Source organism: Lampetra planeri, chromosome 21, assembly GCF_965212315.1.
Source record: "Lampetra planeri chromosome 21, kcLamPlan1.2.h2, whole genome shotgun sequence".
NCBI lineage: Eukaryota > Metazoa > Chordata > Hyperoartia > Petromyzontiformes > Petromyzontidae > Lampetra > Lampetra planeri.
Window position 1 is genome coordinate 8,680,047 of NC_136127.1, and position 21,035 is coordinate 8,701,081.

Consider the following 21,035-nt stretch of genomic DNA (forward strand, 5'->3'; position numbering starts at 1 on the left):
CCGATGGGAATGCTATTCGGCACAACCACGAAAAACCTACGCAGTGATCATTACCATGTCAGGATGATGTATCTAGCCGTATAGAGCACTAAGTCGGCATGTAAGTCGTTAAAGATGAAAACTTACTGCTGACATTCCTGCGGTTTCCAGCGAGCGAGCCACCATAAAATGATGCGAAGGATCTGTTTTCCTCCGGGCTGCGGAGATGAGAGGTGTCAATGAGAGTCCGATGTAGTGGTGGAGGTCTCTCCCGCACTGCGGGCTGCAGTCAAAGGCAAGGAAAATAAGGAAACAAAGGCCTCTTTTAAAAACACGGTTGCACGGCCATAACAAAGCCAACATTTAACCTACCCCGCATTGTGTAAGAACTTAAGGACATTAAAACGAATAAATGTTGCTTATCTCGTCTTTAAAAAAAGAATATATATTTTAAACCCAATATATAATGTGTATATGATCAAATAACATCATATAAATGTTATTCCATAGCTGCATGAAAGGCTCCACGTTGCAGTGTCAGTTATGGGCGTTGATTGACCATACTTCCAACATCAGCATGCTTTGTCGGTGCGGGTTAGTGAAGGTGGGTGTTATGAATAGTTCAGATATCGCTCATCATCGACGCAAAAGAGCGTTGCCGGGAATCTCAAGGTACGTCACCGTGTTCCTAGCGTAGTTGGCTAAACACATGTTTTATAATAAAGCAGTATGTACCAAAACACAATGAAAAAATGTGAACTTAAACTTCTCCACTTACTGATATATGAGCACCAATAGGAGGTAGCCTGCTGGATTTTAGGGCATCAATCTTGCTTATGGTTTCCTGTAGACAGATATACAGATGCCCTTTAGGGGGAAAAAAACAGGTAAAAAGGCCACTGAGGCTAAAAGTCTCTCTTTCAAGGGAAACCCGGGTCACAAATCAAAATCGTTAGTTCATTTGGGCATTCGTGCCATTCTTCTAGCACACGGCTATCAAGAAGGTGTGTTCGCACAGATGTTTGTAGTCTGCGGTAGTTTCACAGTGGGTAGCAATGTTTCTACGCGGATTCACCCAATTAGGTAAAATAATACAATGCCGATTTAAAGCTTTCGTGACTGCAGGGATTCATCTTCTTGGTTCTTTCGGTAAAGTCACAGGTCTGTCGGAAAGACTTCAGACGCTGTCTTTCCGACAGACCTGTTCTTCACCTGAGGACGGCTGCTTGCGTTGTGGCCGAAACGTCGTGAGAATAATTTTATTATGTTTTATTTTTATTATTTTATTATTTACCTTCTACGTGACTTTACCGAAAGAACCAAGAAGAAAATACAATGCCGTTAGCATTCACAAATAAAGGCAAATAGTAATCAAGCACGATTGGAATATCAACGATTTAACATGTAGGCTTTAGTACAGACATTGGACAGGAAATGCAAGATTAATGGGCTCGCATAATGCGCGTGCATAATGTGCGTTGATTCATGAATCCCCCCCCAACTTCGTGCAAGAAGAGTGCACAAGTGTTGTCATCACATCTACGCCTCTATTTAAGGAACGAAACAGGTGGACTTCTCCACAAATCTGGCTGTCGCCTGATGAAGCTAGTTGTAATTACTGGCGAAACGTCGTACTCAGATTGTAAATGTTGTGGCTTGGCTCTCCAACACACCGGTGTGCTGTACTGGTAACGAATTGGCCACGTTCTGTTTACGTGACAAACCTAATTGGCTGTGTCGGGTGGTGGCGGGTTTAACGACACATTTATATATTTACGCAATCTAACCCAAAAAAAAACCTGTATTATGAACCAGTAAGCAATGTAAAAAATCATTTAAAAAACCTTAAAATAAGTGTGAACTGTAAGAGTTTACATGTTTACATACAATTTAAAATATTATTTTTAACCGATTGCTCCACCACTGGTTTCTCCATCCATCTATCAGACTATTCCGTCTCATCCATACTGTAACCAACCACAGAACAGCAGGTGATGACACTTCTCTTTCTGTTTCTTCCCCTCTTGCACTGCTCCTCTTTGGAATTGCCATCGATTCTCTCTTTTCCCAACGTCATGTAACCTTGCTCAATTCAAGAGGTGTATTTACTCTTAACTATCACTTAGATCTTCAAAAGTGGTTTGTTGATGATAAAACAAAAAAACACTCAAGAAATAAAAAAAACCTTTCTCCATCTAACCAAATTAAGGTGCTTTACATCTGCTGGTGCCACTTGAGAAATCCATCATATTTCAGATTCAAAGTGCAAATGTGCCACAGCCTCTGTCACCGTACCTTCACGATGCTATCCTGAGATGAAGGCTCAAGCCGATGTCCGTTCGCGGACTGATCAAAGCATTTGCCGATAACGCCGCACTGGCCGCTGTCAGGGAAACTTGAGGCACCGACGCCGTCCGGCAGTGTCATCTGCTTGCCGGAACCCTGCTGCTTCTCCTCCGTTTCATCGCCTGCAAGGCACCGCGTGCCGTCGTGATTAAGGAACACATTTCAAGGATAGGGGGCCATCAGTCGCTGGGTTTCCATGAAAGAAGTAGGAGAAATAAGATCAGAGTGAAGAGCTGGCACCACTGAGATCGTGGGTTCAAATCCAGGCAACCACCACCTGTGAGTATGATGGGTTTCTCAAGCACAGCGAGTTAATGGTCTCAGCCCGATCGCCTCGGGGAACGAGAGCGGAAAGTGTGATTTTCAACCACGTGGCGGCGAGTCTCTCTCTGCCCTCCCTGCTCTGAAGAAGGCCCATTGCCCAAAACGTCAGCCCGCCGTATATTTATCCGATGTAAGGCGGTGTTCATAGTGCATGTGGTTATTCACTCTAAACACCGAGTTCTCACACACATCTCGTTGTCGTTGTTTATTTTTCCCTTCCGGTTTTCTCATTCAACACGACTTACATGGCTGCGAGGAGTTCGAAACGAGGGGGGTGGCCGGGGGGGAAATAACCACAAATGATGACTTCCAACTTCTTCTTAGCCCGGCGCCTAAATCCCTCTGGCCCGCGGGCACTCGTGCAGTTACGCCACCCGCACGCTCAATAGCTAACGCAAATGTGTTTACACCGCGACTTCACGATAACTCTCCGATGCGTTTCCGGGCCGTTTCCACGTGTCGTCGGGTCCGAGACCTTCGTCGGGAACCGTCGATGCAACGTCGGACATTCTGCCAAGCAACTCGCGGTCAGCCCAGCAGCATATCGGAGAGCTGCATACGGCGCAACGGTGGAAAAAAAATATTCCACGTAGTACAGTAGTACTACTACATCACGATGTTCTCTGGTAACCAGGTGATTTTTTTGTGTTTTGTTTTGGTCACCGTCGGCATACCGCTCGCATAGCTGGCAACGGTCCTGCATAACAGGGTATGTCCGGGTGCCTGCAGCATGCTGCTTGTGAGCTGATACGGCTGTGGCGCTGCAGTAAGGTCATAGTGAGCTCTTCTAAAGGCGCGTGGGCTCCACCTGCCCTCCCGGTACAGCGTGGAGTATGAAATCCGACCTGTTCATAGCCAAAATATGCACAGAGGGGGAAGGGAAAAACACATATTATGGCTGTAGTGGTGATTAAAGCTGCAAGGATTCAATCAACTGTCACCGGTCAGGGTTGTGGTTCGATTTCAGAGTTATGTTTGCAACACTTGAGGCCTCTAGTGGCTGGAAGGTCACGTGAACTCATTCAATACAGGTATACAGTTGACTAATTGTCCTTTGGCTCTCTAAACGAAACAGCCACAATTTTGACTCTTTTGAGATGGTGGTCTAAAACAAGGCTGTGCGCATTGTACAAAGCAGTATGGTTACATCAGGTTATATGGAAGGCATAAGGGTTATTACACTATCCACTGGTATTCTGAGTCTTCACCAAAAACAAATATCCTCCGTATAGCCCTCACAGACTGTTGGGGCAAGTGCTGTTACCAAGCACCTATGAAGGCTGGTGCGGCACACGAGGGGGTGGGGTAGCCAGCACCATACCCGACCGCCTTTGTGGCGATGTTTACACACCGCACCAGGTAATCATTTGAGGCTGAGTCGAACTCAGGGAGGCCCAGGACCGGTTAGGATATTCGTCACTTGGTGTTGGATGTGAGCGGGACTCGAACTCAGGTCGCCGGGTTCGTGACACTAACCGCAGCACCGTCATACCCCGCGCTGTATTCTCACCACACACTCGCAGAAAGGTCCGAGAATTCGCACCCGAATTGTGGAGCTTGAGCAGCAATGCCTCATCCCAAGAGTGAAACCAGTTGCAGAGGTAGCGGCGTGCGGAGTAGCCCGGACGAATCCTGCTCGCCTTCGCCGACGGAAGAGACTGAATGCTCGGGCAATGCTGGCCTCCCACAATCTGCACACCACAGATACCTCTTTTTTCCACCGCGTAACCAAACCGTGCCGGGCCGTGCCGAGTCAGCGCGGGGCGGCTCACAATGTTTTTTTCCACTGCAGAACCCGAGCCATGCTGCTGGCGTCACACGAAATGAACGAGTCGATGACGCGGGGAAGAGCTTGTTCTCACTGTACCAATGGACATTACACGCAATCCACGAGTTTCGCATGCATGATGATCGTGATTAACTCGGTCACGGACCCTGTTTGGCCCCCGAGTCAGATTCAGATGCCTTATGAGGCTCACGTTTCACGGTTTTGTTCGAGCTCAGCTTGGCAATTAGCCAGTGGAAACCTACCCACACATACCGTGAGAGCCCCACGCTGGCATGGCTGTGATGTGCCGGTGAAAAATGGATAAGAGAGAGAGAGAGTCCTGTTGCTCTCAGCTGCCCTGGTGAGAGACGTTTTCCGCCCAAAGTATAGCCGCAGTAGACCGTGGGGACAACACTGAAGTGCCGATATCCTGCACACTCGGGTGTGTATTTCTCTTTGTGGAGAATAAAATATTTCCCTGAGCCACCCATCAGAAGGCTAGTTGAGTCTGTAGGAAGTGCACGAGGAACCAAGGTCTACACATGCGTCATCATCAGGCTCATAATTCACGTGTGGTATGACACCGAGCTCTCAAGATAATACCGCCTGGGGGAGCAAGTTTGGTACAGAGCTATAATAAGATGCACTTAAAGCCCCATGTGTATGTACTGGTAATTATGTCTAAATTAGCCTTGCAAAGTGGCACTCCTTTCAAAGGGACCCTAGAGTGTTTTCCCATGTCTTTTTCGCAAGCACAACCCATATTTCAGTTTCTTCAGCGAGGTGTGTGGCGTTATTGCGATATTTTAATGGACAATTATTGCGATACTGTAAACCATCACTACATTGCTTCCCATTTTGATCGTGATCCGTTTTGAAAAAAGCGGCATAATATCGGATAATTGCGTAACAGATCAATTAATTATATCCAGAGAAATGTGCAAGGGGCTGTTCAAATAATGATGAAGCGGCCGAGTAAGCATTGGTTATCACATTTTTTGTCTTCGGTCAACAAGAATGTTGGTTCAATGATATGCTTGCTGGAGGTCTTTTAAACATGCTGTCTTAAGTGCTGCAATTCTGCGGTATAAACCTTTCGTATTATTGATGTTTTGGCACACTACATGAATGTGCGTAACCAATAGCAGCGAGAAACAATTGATTCGTGTCATAACAAATATTTTTAATTTGGTAAGAATCTATTAATTTATTTTGGTACGTGCTGTATGAGTTTGATTCCTGGCCATGGCTAATAAGTGGCTTCAGGTATAACGTGAACCCATCCCGCACAGGGTATAAGTTAAATAACTTAACAGCCTATTCTCAATCCACTGCTGGTGAAATGCATCACGTGCCATGTTGTTTATGGGAGCTGTTTGACCAGACTGGCCAATGCAGGTTGGTGAAGCGGGGGGAGGGGGGGGGGTGTGACGAGGTTTTAAGTAATGGTTCGGATATCGCTAGCCTCTGATTTTAGCTGTGGCCAGAAATTGAACTCAGGTCGCCGGGTTCAGAGCAGTGTGCGCACCACTGTGCCACTACGTCATCAAGTTTCTATTTGCTATGTTCATGCTACAGCACTTGTCCAAAGGCCAGACTGGAAAGAGGACAACTAAACCAACAATGTTTCAAACTGTTTGGCCTTGCTACTGTGCAACCTCTCAATCAATGTTTACTCAACATAGTAGCCAATGGTTTCTAGCCCAGAATGTTTGGCTTGGTCGATTAAGGATAGTGCCACAGTACTCAATTCTAGATTTGAAGCTTTCGTGACTGCAAGGATTCATATTCTAAGGTTTTTTTCGGTAAAGTCACGTAGGTAAAAAATTAAAATTAATAAAAGTAAAATAAAAATAAAATAAAAATCACGACGTTTCGGAGGCAACACAAGCTTCCGTCTTCAGGTGGGACCGTCACAGCACGATAGCTGTATCAAGTGAGAGCTATTTTACTTTTATTAATTTTAATTTTTTTACCTACGTGACTTTATCGAAAAAAACTAAGAATATGCCACAGTACTGTTTGCCACACTCGGTATGGAACTACCTCAGGAGTGTCACGAGAGTTTTCGTGGCAGATAAAGCCTCAAAATCTGGTGCCGACGAGTGCTTCGCTTACATGGGAGCAGCAGGTAGACATTTAGTTTGATTGAGAAAAAAATTGGTAAAGCTACCAATTGTTTTTATTCAATGTAATGGTATCCCAGACTACCCGTATTGTTATCCGTTATATTTTCTGAATCAATGACATTGAACATAAAAAAAATATATAGGTAGCTCGGCGGTCAGGGTGTTGAGTCTTCACAGCAGTACGACTTGTAAAAAAGGTGTCAGTTTTGTTGCCAGATAAAAGGGTAAAAAAGCAATTATCAGAACGACTAGGGTTGAAATGTGGGTCCCAACAAACTGTGATTATGCCACATTACCAAGTATAGAGAGTGGATGGTCTCAACTCAGTGACTGGACCAACTAAAAAAAGATTATCATTTTAATTTAGGTTTTCCATTCAAATTAGCTAATGTGCAGCTTTGAATTGTTTTATATCTCGGTGTGACTGGCATGCAACTAATCTGCCTCTGCAGCAGCGGGGCAGGGGGGGTGGAAAAGTTGCACCCCTTCAGAGTGTGGACAATAAAGGTCACTTGAAGAGTGCTGGAGGTATTTCTGTGACATCTGCTTCTGCTGACCAATACACACGGGGGGCGGGGGGGGTAATGACAGTCCTTTGTCAGAGTTCCGAATGAACACTTTGTCTTGTGGCATTACATTATGCCGACAGCACAATTATATAATCTTGGTTCTTTCGGTAAATTCACGTAGAATGGAAATAATAAAATAATAAAAATAAAACATGATAAAATAATTCTCACGACGTTTCGGCCACAACGCAAGCAGCCGTCCTCAGGTGGAGAACAGGTCTGTCGAGAAGACAGTCTGAATGACACACCCCAGACTCTGAATGACACACCCCAGACTAAATAAAACATAAAATAATTATTTTATTATGTTTTATTTTAATTATTTTCTTACTAAAACATAACAAAATAATTATTTTATTATGTTTTATTTTTATTATTTTATTATTTCCATTCTACGTGACTTTACCGAAAGAACCAAGAAGATGAATCCCTGCAGTCACGAAAGCTTTAAATCGGCATTGTATTATTTTACCTAATTGGGTGAATCCGCGTAGAAACATTGCTACCCACTGTGAAACTACCACAGACTACAAACATCTGTGCGAACACACCTTCTTGATAGCCGTGTGCTAGAAGAATGGCACGAATTCCCAAATGAACTAACGATTTTGATTTGTGACCCGGGTTTCCCTTGAAAGAGAGACTTTTAGCCTCAGTGGCCTTTTTACCTGTTTTTTTTCCCCTAAAGGGCATCTGTATATCTGTCTACAGGAAACCATAAGCAAGATTGATGCCCTAAAATCTAGCAGGCTACCTCCTATTGGTGCTCATATATCAGTAAGTGGAGAAGTTTAAGTTCACATTTTTTCATTGTGTTTTGGTACATACTGCTTTATTATAAAACATGTGTTTAGCCAACTACGCTAGGAACACGGTGACGTACCTTGAGATTCCCGGCAACGCTCTTTTGCGTCGATGATGAGCGATATCTGAACTATTCATAACATCCACCTTCACTAACCCGCACCGACAAAGCATGCTGATGTTGGAAGTATGGTCAATCAACGCCCATAACTGACACTGCAACGTGGAGCCTTTCATGCAGCTATGGAATAACATTTATCTGATGTTATTTGATCATATACACATTATATATTGGGTTTAAAATATATATTCTTTTTTTAAAGACGAGATAAGCAACATTTATTATTTTCAATGTCCTTAAGTTCTTACACAATGCGGGGTAGGTTAAATGTTGGCTTTGTTATGGCCGTGCAACCGTGTTTTTAAAAGAGGCCTTTGTTTCCTTATTTTCCTTGCCTTTGACTGCAGCCCGCAGTGCGGGAGAGACCTCCACCACTACATCGGACTCTCATTGACACCTCTCATCTCCGCAGCCCGGAGGAAAACAGATCCTTCGCATCATGTTAAAACACCAAACTGACACCTTTTACAAGGAATCATGTATGCATTAACCACAATACTTGTGGTCAGAATACAAACAAAAAACATACCCAAAAACGTTGATTATGAATACGTAAAAAGGAAATAAATAATAAAATATTAATTTTTTCGCTTCTACGTGACTTTACCGAAAGAACCAAGAAGATGAATCCCTGCAGTCACGAAAGCTTTAAAGCACAATTATAATAAAAGTGACGATGACGACCGAACGACGAGCGTGGCATTATCTCACCTGTCTGCATCCATATATCAAGATCGCATCGGTCAGGTCGCTGAGGGTTTTCAGTTGTGCGGTGACGGCGTCCGCATTCCTGTCCGGGTGTGCCGGCCTTCTCCGCGCCGCCCTCGCTCTTTGCTGAAGGTGAGCTTTCTGGTTGAGCTGCGTTTGCTGGAACAGCAGGGCCTGCTGATTCAGATGCTCCTGCTGGTGGGGTTGGACCTGCTGGAGGAAGCTCTCCGGCTGCGGGAGACTGGGCTGGTGGCCACGCCGCTGGTGACGGCGAACCTCCTCCTGGTAGAGATGCGCCGGGTAGGCGAGCTCCTCGGAGTAGAGGAGGAGGGGCCCCGTCCGGGTCGTGTAGGTCTTGGCCAGGCCACCGGTGGGCCAGTAAAGGCAGCGGCACGCGGGGTGCCGGCCTCCAGTCACCCGCCAGTTCAAATAGTCCTCGGGGATTGCAGAGAAAGCAAAAAATGACACGTAAATTTTGCCAAAAAAAATGTAACCATGGGCAATCTGGTAATGCCTGGGCTGCAATTTGTACAGGTGTTGGATAGTACAAAGCAAACCTCAGGAATTCTAGATTTGAAATTTTCGTGACTGCAAGGATTCATACTCTTTGTTTTTTTCGGAAAAGTCACGTAGGTAAAAAATAAATAAATGAAAAACGTCGTGATTTTATTCAGTTGTTTTTCTGTTATTTATGTTTTACCTACGTGACTTTACCGAAAAAAACAAAGAGTATAAACCTCAGGAAGTGGAGGCCATCTCGGCCAGGATCAGAACACAAACTGCCCCTGCGGTGAAGAGCAGACGAGGCCTCATCTGCTCTATTGTCGTCTGATAGGGGAGCTTTGCTGCTGATAATGCTTGTGATGAAAATCCTGCTGCTGCTACTGATGATGTTGCCCCCAGCTGTTGCTGCTAATTTGATGATGATGCTGCTGTTGATGCTGCTGAAAATGCTGCTGCTGATCATAAATGCATTCACCACACCTTACATGAATGCAGATGGCTTTGTCCATAATCAACGTTTTTGGATTTAGATCGCGTTATTTATGTAACCATGGGCAATAAATATAAATATTTATTTATCCATAACGAGATCTAAACCCAAAAACGTTGATTATGAATAATATTGGTCGCAAAAGCCTACGTGTTAAAGATGGCTTTGTGTTGTGGATGAACGTACGTGCGTAAAGGAGAGTTACCTGAGGCTCGAAGTACACCTCCACCTTCTCCTGGCCATTCCGAACGAGCAGGCCAATGCCTCGGCTTAGCAGGGACAGAGGCATTCCTCTGTCACTGTCCAGCATGACGCCTCAATGCCGGCTCCCTCCAGACCGAACCAACTCCTCCTTGTCTCACGCTTGACTGCTTACGAGAGAGAGTGCCAACCCTAATTAGCCTCGGGTGCCATTTGTTTTGCTATCAAATTAATGAATCACATGCTCATGAATTAAAATGACAATGTGTTACACGATTAGGTTTTGTTTTAAATGTCAATATTCTGGAATCGTGCAAGGCACCGTTCTTTCAACGTGGAGAATTAAGAAACAACATCGCGCCCATGTGTCGTGTCACCGAGAAATTGACATTATTTGGATCACGAGAGGCTCGGCAAAGTAAAGACGCGCCCTAAAGTTGTGGTAATGAAGTTACACAAATTCGGCTGCTCACACACCACATACATAACCTGCACGAGGCGAGAGGGTGCGTCTTATGATCCGGATAAAGAGGGTGGATGCAGTTTGTTTGATAACAATTGTAACGAACACAACCGGTTACACCGACACAATAAATGGAGTTCATCGTATCAACTGAGTTAGTGAGAAATTACACCTTTTTTACATTATAACAAGCTTGTTTTAAATAAATAAACGTGTCGACCTTACGTACACTTGTTACACGGTACCTTTCCTCCAGTTGAACATAAAGTGTGGTGTTACGGAATTACTTGTTGTTGACACTGGTCTCATATCCCAACGTAATTCTTTACCCCCCCCCCCCGTCTCACGAAACACTCATCAACTAAAAAAAAACACCGCACTAAAATAACACTTCTTTTAAAACGCTTCGATGGACACAGCTATCCCCCATTTCCCTTCACAAATCGTAGCGGCGTTATCTGAAGGGGAAACAAAAAGAAACCGAGAATTTAATAGCAATTAAAAAACACCGTGTTGAAGAGGAGGATGATGAGGAGGAGAAGAAGAACGCGAAGCGTGCGTTGTGTTGCCGACTGCAATGCATCTCCAACTTCCCACCCACACTGCCACCACCACCACCACCCACACCACCACCAAAAGCCCTCTCTCTCTCTTCTCGCGTTGCCAGGCTCGGGAGGGCTCTGTAACTACAACGCCAATGCTCGGCCGGCCTTGTGCACAATTCACTTGTGCATCATTGGCTCGCCTTCTTTTCAAAGCAACCTTTTCGCATTTAAACCCCCAACCCCCCACCCACCCGTGGAAGAGGAAGAATAAAAAAAATCGCAAAGCCACCGTGGGTAAGAGCTGTAAAGAAGGAGGGTTTGGCTTGCGTGGCCTTTTCTTGAATGAGCCGGCACCCAACTCTCTCCCCTCCAACAGATAAATGATTAACACGATGTCTACTTAAATCGCAATGCAGCAAAGTTGTTTGTTCGTTGCACAATATTCCTCAAGGACCATCGCATCCCCACCCTCCCAGTACCTCATTCTCTACAATAATTGATGTGTGTGTGTTCCATAATAGTTTTTTTGGGTTAGATCGAGTAAATATATAAATGTGTCGTTAAAACCCGCCACCACCCGACACAGCCAACTAGTAAGGTTTGTCACGTAAACAGAACGTGGCCAATTCGTCACTAGTACAGCACTAACCGGTGTGTTGGAGAGCAAAGCCACAACATTTACAATCCGAGTACGACGTTTCGACAGTAATTACAACCAGCTTCATCAGGCGACAGTTAAACTGTCTCTGTGTTGTTGCCCCAACAGTCTGTTCAGGCTCTACCGGGGGATCTTTATGAATCCCTGCAGTCACGAAAGCTTTAAATCGAAATTTATACCGGGGGATGCTTGTCTTTGTTGTTGTTGTTGTGGGGGAGCGGTGGCACAGCGATTAGTGCGCTGCGCTACGAACCGGTCCCGGGCCTCCCCTAGGTCGACTCAGCCTTAAATGAGTAGCCTGGTGCGGTGTGCAAACTTCGCCCCTTCATAGGTGCAACTCGCTAACAGCACTTGCCACGACAGTCTGTTAAGGCTACACACAGTGGGATCTTTGTTGTTTGTAGTTGTCGTGTTTACGCGCCACGGATCTGCCTTGTTAAAAAAAATAACAAAAAATGTGCCGGGCAAAACTGGCTCAGCGGGGTCAACCGTGTCGACGAATTACTGAAAAAACTCAAAAAATAACCCTCGCGAGAGCGAAAGTCTGATAATGTTATACCGTATTAAGACTCCTCTGCCAAACGTGTTTTGGTTGTCATCACGAACGTTGTACAAACGTGGTCTCGTTACGCACACGCGCCACTCGCACACAATCACCAGATTGCAAAGGAGGCTACGGCACACGTGAAGTAGTAGCAATTGATGGCAACAGATGGCAGCAAATCACAAGCGGAACAACAACCACAAAAAAGCACGCACTGTACATCGCTTGTCCTCAATATGTAGCCAAAGAGAAGAGCGAGGTGAAAGCAGAAGAAGAATAGGCTGCATTGTCTTTATTTCAGTGGGAACCGATTGGAACGCGCCCGAGGGAGGACATCCTTATTACCTCCCGAGCAAAAAAACGGAGCGATGAAATCCTTTGTAACAAGCCGATTGTTACGCGGGGTGCGCGATCGTGTTGAGCTTAGATGGGCTGCGGTTTTGGGAATAAAAAAAAGGAGAGATATTTCATCCACCCCAGTGGGATTTGACCATGGCAGATGATGATGATGGTGGTGGTAGGGACCCATGTAAAACTACACCAAATTGCCCGCGTGGCTGGCTCTGGTGGTGGCTGATGCTTTGAAATGTTATGCCGCCGTGGATTCTCTTTAATTCCTGTGTGGGTTTGTGTGTGTACCGTTCCGGCCTTCATAGGTGCTCGCTAACAGCACTTGTTAAGGCTATACGGGGGGGGATCTTTGTCTTTGTGTGCGGGGAGTGGTGGCACAGCGGTTCGTGCGCTGGGCTAGGCGCCTGACCACCCGAGTTCGATTCCCGCTCACGGTCGAAACCAGTGACGATTATCTGAACCGGTCCTGGGCCTCCACTAGGTCGACTCAGCCTCAAATTAGTACCTGGTGCGATGTGTAAACATCGCCACTTGGGAGACAAAGGCAGTCGGGCATGGTGCTGGCTCAACCACCCCATCGTGTACCATGCCAGCCTTCATAGGTGCTACTCGCTAACAGCACTTGCCCCTACAGTTTGTTTAGGCTACCTTTGTCTTTGCACGACGTGGAAAAAAAGTCACTCAACTGATTTTGACAAAATGTTGATGACATAAAAAACGATCTTCATGTTTTGATTGCTCGAGATATAGAATTACAGCGAAGTTTTTTTTTGTTAAACCCTGTTCTGGTCAAAAAACAATATCCAGTAGTGTGTTTCCAATTGGTTTCATTCGTAGCCAGTTGTCTTTTAGTTTGGCTAATATTGTTGCCTTTAGAATAGCCTACAACATGTATTTGTACGATGCTGTTGATAAACTGCCTCAATTTACTCATGACTATCAAAAAATGCGTTCAGTGTAGCAAGGTCTGAAGTGGTATAATATTGGGCCAAATAACAGCCTTACTTCAACAATGTGCAGATTTTATTTACATAACCTAAATTTTGCCTTTACGTTTTCCATATTATTTTAGTGGTGTACCGTAACACATGAGTTATGTATTATGCAATTTTGCATTGAACTATTACCCCATTGATAATAGGTTTTCCCCTTTTTTCTGGCAACAAAACAGATGTTAAGATGTTAAAACACCAAACTGAAACTTTTTACGAGGAATCATGTCTGCATCAACCGCAATACTTGTGGTCAGAATGCAAACAAAAAACATACTCTGATAATATATGCATTGTCTTTGAAACTGATTGGTCCACACCAGAGACAGCTTTCTTTTGAGCCAAGTCTCAAAACGGTGTTAGACTAGAGGACGTCCCCTGGTCTAACACCGAGCTCTCATTACTCTGATAGTGCATTGTCTTTGTGCTGTACGCCTTTTGCCGTCCTCTGGTCTAACACCGTTTTGAGATGAGGCTCAAAAGAAAGCTGTCTCTGGTGTGGACCAATCAGTTTCAGAGACAATTCACATATTATCAGAGTATGTTTTTTTTTGCATTCTGACCACAAGTATTGTGGTTAATGACGACATGATTCCTTGTAAAAGGTTTCAGTGTGGTGTTTTAACATCTTAACACCTGTTTTGTTGCCAGAAAAAACGGGAAAAACTGTTCTCATATTTTGCGACTGGCAAAGGAGGTCCCATGATATGACCCGATTGTGTTAACGGGGAGGGCTCTTGCCTGCCTGTAAGCGCGGCATTTCACCAACATTGAATCAAGCAAACCTGACTCTGCTGATGTGGCACTGTGTGCTGAAAACAGTCCATAGTTTGCTTGTCTTGAAACAATGCTGCTGAAAGTATGCACTCACAGAAGTCCGTGCAGCTGATGAATTGTGTAAGAAATATATTTTTTTGGAGACGGATATGTGAAGAAGACTGGTTATTTATGTTGTTTTATATATATACATGGATCACCATGTGCACAGTATTATGGATTCCTGCTCAGTGTTGCCCATGCAATTAATGACCACACACACGAACTCCAGGTGTGGGTTAGAGATTACACAAGAGAGCAACGCTAGGGCAATTGTGAAACCTAAAGGCCAGTGACTTACAATGTCGCACTAGGTGTCTGGCCATCGGGGGTGAAATTCATCCATGGCGGGTGGTGTTGGTGCTTCGAGCTAGTGCTCACGTGTGCTATCGTGCAGAGATCTCAAGGCGCACTGGGGTGACAACAGGCCAGGGGCTATAAGCTGCCTCAAGACCTCAACCACATGGAGAGATTGCATTGGTTATTTATTTATTCAAGCCTTCTTTAACGCTGCGCAATTATTACCGCTTATACAGAGCACACATTGGGCCGACGTTGGAATACCGATGTTGTCTGGGATGGAGTGTCCATTGCCTACCTCGCTGCCCTTGGTAGAATTCGACATAAGCGGTGAGGTTGATTGATAATTGAACGCTCACAAGATAACTCAAGTAACTCGTATACAGGCAGTCGGTCATCCCCTTATCACTGTTTTATCGCTACCAAGGTTCCTGTTCCCATGAACTTCACGCACCGATTCCTCCACCCGTGCTGTGTGTAACCGCCACAATGCAGGTCAAAACACTTCTCTGTCTGCTTCCTTCCACGCTCTGCTGGAGTTTGGAATTCACTCCCATCATCTCCTTCCCTAAATTATTATATCCTTCTTCTTGGTTCTTTCGGTAAAGTCACGTAGAAGGGAAATAATAAAATAATACAAATAAAACATAATAAAATAATTCTCACGACGTTTCGGCCACAACTCAAGCAGCCGTCCTCAGGTGAAGAACAGGTCTGTCGGGAAGACAGCGTCTGTCGGAAAGACAGCGTCTGAATGACCCTGACTTTCCGACAGACATGTTCTTCACCTGAGGACGGCTGCTTGCGTTGTGGCCGAAACGTAGTGAGAATTATTTTATTATGTTTTATTTTTATTACTTTATTATTTCCCTTCTACGTGACTTTACCGAAAGAACCAAGAATATGAATCCCTGCAGTCACGAAAGCTTTAAATCGATATTATATCCTTGCTAAATGCAATATATGTATGACTATTTTATCGTTACACATTTAAGTGCTCTTTGTTGCTGGTTTATTGGTGCCTTGGGCCGTGCTCAGCAACCATACTGTACAGTATATTGTATTGACATGTGTTCATTGATGCATATAACCTGTTGAGAAACACAGATCGGAAGTCATTCCTTACCTTGTGAGCAAGGTAGATCAGATATGTCTTAGGATGATGGCGGAATGACATTATTGATTGTATCTCTTCTGGCTGCATCAGATCACGTTTGCCTGAGACAACAATACTTTCCTTATTTCTGAAATTTGAGCTGCCATCCGTTGGAAAAAAAATAAAGGTATTTTCAGGAATAGAAACATCTACCCGTGCTAAGGAATGTGAGTACGAAATCTCAGCATTCAATATTTATGGGTTTTGCTCCTTGAGCTCGGACAGACATAGATGAAAAACTTCAAATGTATTGTATAGTCAATGCATTTTTGTTGGTAGTCTTTTCATGCCTATTGCCAATGACGTAAAACCATCAGTTTCCACTGAAATACCCCACTGTGTATCTGGGTGCACAATTCACGCACGCACTTACACGCGGTAGATTACAAACGTGCAGTCTCTGAAACTTCACAGCGACGTGACACAGTGTCGTAAAACTATTGTACGTGTTCAACTCAAGGTTCAACGGTACAACGCATATTATATTGAACCTCGGGCAATACCATTCTTAGGCTTTATTATGTAATCATATGGCCAGCTAGCTCAGAGGTCAAAGGACTGATCTGGCAACGTTGAGATCCTGGGGTTTTGAATCCAGGCAGCCAATCTGTGATTAAACCGGGTCTAGAGCATTGATGGTCTAAGCCTGTCGTCAATGACTGCACAAACAAACACCAATCACATAAAAAATGGTTTTGCGTTTTAACAAAAAAAAAATATTGTGACAATCTCATAGCAGAGTTTACGATGATAAAGTAAACATATAGCAGTGTATTAGCATTTTCCTCACATGTATGCTGCACAATCTCATGGCAGAGTTTACTATAATAAAGTAATAATATCATAGCAGTGGATTAATATTTTCCTCGCATGTACTCTGCAGAGTCCGGCATTCCAAAATCCCCGGCCTGTTTGAGGAGCTTTAAATGTATGATGCTGCCCATGATTGGGATATAGAAGTTGTACTTGGGGCGTCCCAAGGAACAAGCGATTACGAGTCAAAGAAATCCGTCTCACCAAATGCAAATTATAACATTACCACATGCGTACAATGATGGCCAGTAGCTATTGTACACATGCCAGATATTGCTGGCATATAACCATAATAGGTAGAATGGAGCACTCATGCCTGGCCTTCCAAATAACTTGTTCAAATTAAGTGCCAAAGAATCAGATATAAATGTGTACGCCCTTCCAAAGGTCGAATGTGTAAATGATGAGAAAATCCATCATAGCAGAAGCATTCCTTTCAAATACTTACCCTTCGTGCTAATAGGATAAAACAAATTCCATGAGGTTACTGGGAGGCTCAAAGGATAGAGCACTGGGCCGGCACTGCTAAGATCCCGAGTTTGAAACTGGGCAGCCACCCATGATTAAGCCAGGCTCTTCAGTGTAGCAGTCACCAATGACAACACACAAATAAACAACCGTAGTACTTGTATGTTTTCAACTAACTTTGTTAAATTTTAGCAGTGAGAATTAAAGACATTTGCAATGTGATCGGCGGTCTCATAGCAGGGTGTATCGCAATTTTCGAGCCTTGCTCTGTACAGGATAAAAGGCCACTTGAATAAATATTATTTGTTTGTTGAAAAGTCCGATTAAAAGTCTCTTCCATGGCCATACTCTGACTCAGGGTGATTGCTCTTTGCCGGAAGACTTATGAGAGGGTTATTCAACTCGTGACATAATGCGGTGAAAAAGACAGGATGATTGTTTAAAAGTATTAAAAAAAAAACTTCCCGTAGTATAAAAGTTACAATTTCTCAAGTGTGTTTCTATTAGGCATACACAACTTGCCGACAGGCATACCAACGTGTTGCAAGTCAAACACGACCTCATATTTGATTTATTGAGCCTGGCGGTAATAGCCAGGGCATGAGGGCAGCATCACATCTAGGTCCCATTTTTAAGTAAAAATGAGGATGTCTAATCATTCCAGTTTGCCCAGAGGTTTCTGGTTTCATTTACTTTTTCTCTTTAATTGCATACTTTTTTCTCGTTTTAAATTGGCCCAAATTACTATAATAGAGTATTATTGCATAGGGCACCATTACCGAATCATGCTCAATGCAGGAGAGGCTTTGATGTGCCTTTAAATGAGCTGGCAACTTGAGTCAGGATATTAAAAAAACCTTACAACAACCAAACGGTAGGCTTACATTTATGCATCCTTGAAGTGAAATTTATTGTCGAGCATGTGGAACAAACTCTGGACAGCTGTTTCATATGTATGGTGTACTGTATATTTCAAATTTAAACATTCTGTTTAAGCAGTGTGTACGATCAGGCCTTGACATCTGCTTTACAGCTGTGGTTGAGCATTGGTCTTGTCAAATAATATAATTGTCATGGGTGGCGTTTGAGGAGGCAAGGGTTTGGCATAGCGTTTAGGAGGCAGCTACAGTATTCTTCTGGCTTCACTTTCCCAGAATTCCCAGAAATGTGGGAAGGCGTTTTCAATCAAACAGCCTCATAACTGGGAGTGTAAGTGGCAAGATTGAGTGCTCCTTTGAAGGACAAAGGCAAGACTTGCACGAGTTTTTTTGTTAAATTGGTATTGCTGTTTCTCATCAAGTAAAAACCGCCTTTATTACCCCTGTAACATGGCTGAGTGATAGCGTGTTTGCTGCTTGCTGAAGGGGTCCACGGTTTGATCCCAGTAGCTGCCCTGGTTCATACTGTGGGCGTATTCATCAGCAACATGTGTAGTCCGCTTCAAAGTTAATAATCCTGTCATACTTTTTTTTCACAAGACAAGGTCACGTGTGTCAGCTTCACAGTCCATATTGAAACAGAAATACCCAAAAATAATTTAATCAGGTAAAACCACATGGCAACGTCATTTCTGATTGGCAAAATATCAGACTATACTCGTTGCCTGAAAAATAGTGCAATTATGATGGTCTTGCGCTACAAGAATGGCACAAAAAACATAATAAGCAGGATACATTTCTAACAATCATAATTTACAGCCCTTTGTAAATCCATTGCTAAATAAAGGCTCCCCATATCATGCCAGTCATGGAGGTTGTTTGACCACACTTCACAGCGGTGGTCAGCTCATTTGGGTGAAGATGGGGGCTAGAACTGGATCAGATATCACTCACCACCGATCTTAGCCGTGGCCTGAAACTTAACTCGGGTCGCCAGGTTCATATCGCAGTGCCATAATCACTCTGCCACCTCCACCCCTATTGCCCCTATGCGACGATAGAAATGTCATGCAAATAAACCATTTGTTCCGCAATCAGAGTGGCTCAACTTCAAATAGATAAAGAAAAACGTTCTGACATTAAACCTTTGTAATACTCCAAGCCACTGCATCAACAAACAAAATAGTTGTACGATGTAGTGCATTTATCTACACAGTTCCGCTTGACTTGACGATTCTTAATCACTCCCATCTCACGAACGCTCGGAGTCGAACTACCCAGTAACAAGCTGTACCAAACGTCAGTGTCAACTGTGCAAATGGATGTTTGTCTACAAGTTAAGCTTAGTAAGCAAATCTGAAAATGTTACAGCAGGCAAGATTGTCATTGTAGTTCAGCTCGCGACTGAGATGAAACAGGAAATATCTCAAATAGCAATGTCCTATCACCCACATAACTTAAAAGATATTGGATATGAAAAGTAGTAAAATAATGAAATATTTCCTTTAGAGGGCATACGGCATGAAAGCATATTTTAAAAAAATATATTTAAAAAGCCAACTGCACATCTGGAAACTCTTTTTGCCTCATAACTCAAGTTGGACAACAATGTCGCAAGCAAGATCAGGGATAAAAATCCAAACCAGACCGGCAATAGCGAGGGTTTTTCAAAGAGTCGATAGAGGGACAGCCCTATAGCACGACCTTATTTCAAGTAGGGGGTTTAAAAAGTCTGTGGGAGGCAGCGATACAGTCAAAGATTAAACAAACGGTAAGCGCTTAAAAAGACCGAGCAGTGATACGATCCTCTTTTTTACAATCCTGCATTCTGCCGTAGCTTTTGCAAGTTTCGGTCAACACACAAAAAAACGCATCAAAAGCACCCATTATGCAAAACCGTTATCAGTTTCTGAAGAGGAGCATCGTTCTTGGTCTTCTTGCCTATAGTCATCAAAATAAATGAGCAAATGTGACCGACGGACAAGCAGCAGTGATACAGATACACAACTGTACACTGTCTTCTTGGTTCTTTCGGTAAAGTCACGTGACTTTACCGAAAGTACCAAGAAGATGAATCCCTGCAGTCACGAAAGCTTTAAATCGAAACTGTACACTGGTTTAATCGTGATTAGGATGCATTCGTATAGAACAGTCTGCCTCTTGGAACCATATATAATACATGTGAAGTCTCTACTTCCACACTGTGGGCCCCATTATCTTGGCTTTGCCAACAATAGTCGAATCTGTAAAGACGAGATGGTGATGACGGTTTTTTCTTGTCGTTTATACCGGATACACCCCCTATGCATGAGACATTTTCGATATAGAATTACTTGAATATAGGAATGTGGGAGGAGGGCTGAATCCAGAGCCTAATTTAAATGTACCTACAAACTTTGGTTTTCATCTTTCTTGATCGGTAAACCCTCATGAAAACAGCCGTTTGTTTTGTTGCCTAAAAATACAAACGTTTTCAACATTTTATTCTGTTATTTTCTTTTACGTTTTCAGAGTCCATCCCTGGCATATTTGTCGTTTTACACAAGGCTTCTCTGGCCGAGTCAGATGCTTAAGGAGCTGTTAGAAGGGGGTGGTTTTTGTTTGGGAGCTGGATACAAAAAGAGTGAAGGAGAAAAAGAGTGGCAGAGGCAGGGAGAGGGTGGGGAGGGAAAGTTGTGGTGGTGGTGGCAGAGGTGCCGGCCGAGGGGGCCAGTTTGGTGGTGGTGAGGGCGGGCGGGGGGGAAAAGTTGCCCTTTCAGGCGCCAGGGTCGAAACCCTACAGCACAATGGCCCGTCGGCTCGAATAACAATCTATTCGTGTCTCTCCTTTCATTCCACTGCTCTTGGTGCAGCCCAGTAGCAGAAAGGCAAAGGAAGGCAAAGCAAGGCAAGGCGAGCACGTCAGCAGCCAAAACCAGCACGGCATCGACTACCCCAGGAGTGGCCAGTCACGCTTGGCATGCGGGGGCGCGCGCGTGTACACGTGTGTGTGTGTATTCTCACATTCCAGTGTTACTCCGAACTGAGCCAAAGCAATTGTTTTCACCCCCCCGCCCGCCCGCCATCCACACGCCCATTTCTTTCAAAGCATTGCATGAAACCAGACAA

At 44.1% G+C, this 21,035-nt stretch overlaps 1 protein-coding gene across 4 annotated transcripts in view; it reads right to left on the reverse strand.

Moving 5' to 3' along the window:
• KIAA2012 (KIAA2012 ortholog) overlaps window positions 1-11,003 on the reverse strand; it is a 33,390-nt gene extending 22,387 nt beyond the window's left edge. For 3 of the 4 annotated variants that reach the window (XM_078603928.1, XM_078603925.1, XM_078603927.1), the window contains exons 1-8: window positions 10,916-11,003; window positions 9,948-10,110; window positions 8,752-9,183; window positions 4,193-4,340; window positions 3,324-3,494; window positions 2,275-2,447; window positions 758-823; window positions 127-262 (exon numbers count right to left, since the gene is read on the reverse strand). In XM_078603928.1, coding sequence (XP_078460054.1) covers window positions 127-262; window positions 758-823; window positions 2,275-2,447; window positions 3,324-3,494; window positions 4,193-4,340; window positions 8,752-9,183; window positions 9,948-10,052 — 1,231 coding nt within the window. In that variant the 5' untranslated portion in view covers window positions 10,053-10,110; window positions 10,916-11,003. Of the gene's footprint in view, window positions 1-126; window positions 263-757; window positions 824-2,274; window positions 2,448-3,323; window positions 3,495-4,192; window positions 4,341-8,751; window positions 9,184-9,947; window positions 10,690-10,915 lie in introns of those variants that run through there. The other variant, XM_078603926.1, reaches the window with a different exon arrangement.
• Between the last annotated feature and the right edge of the window lie 10,032 nt (window positions 11,004-21,035).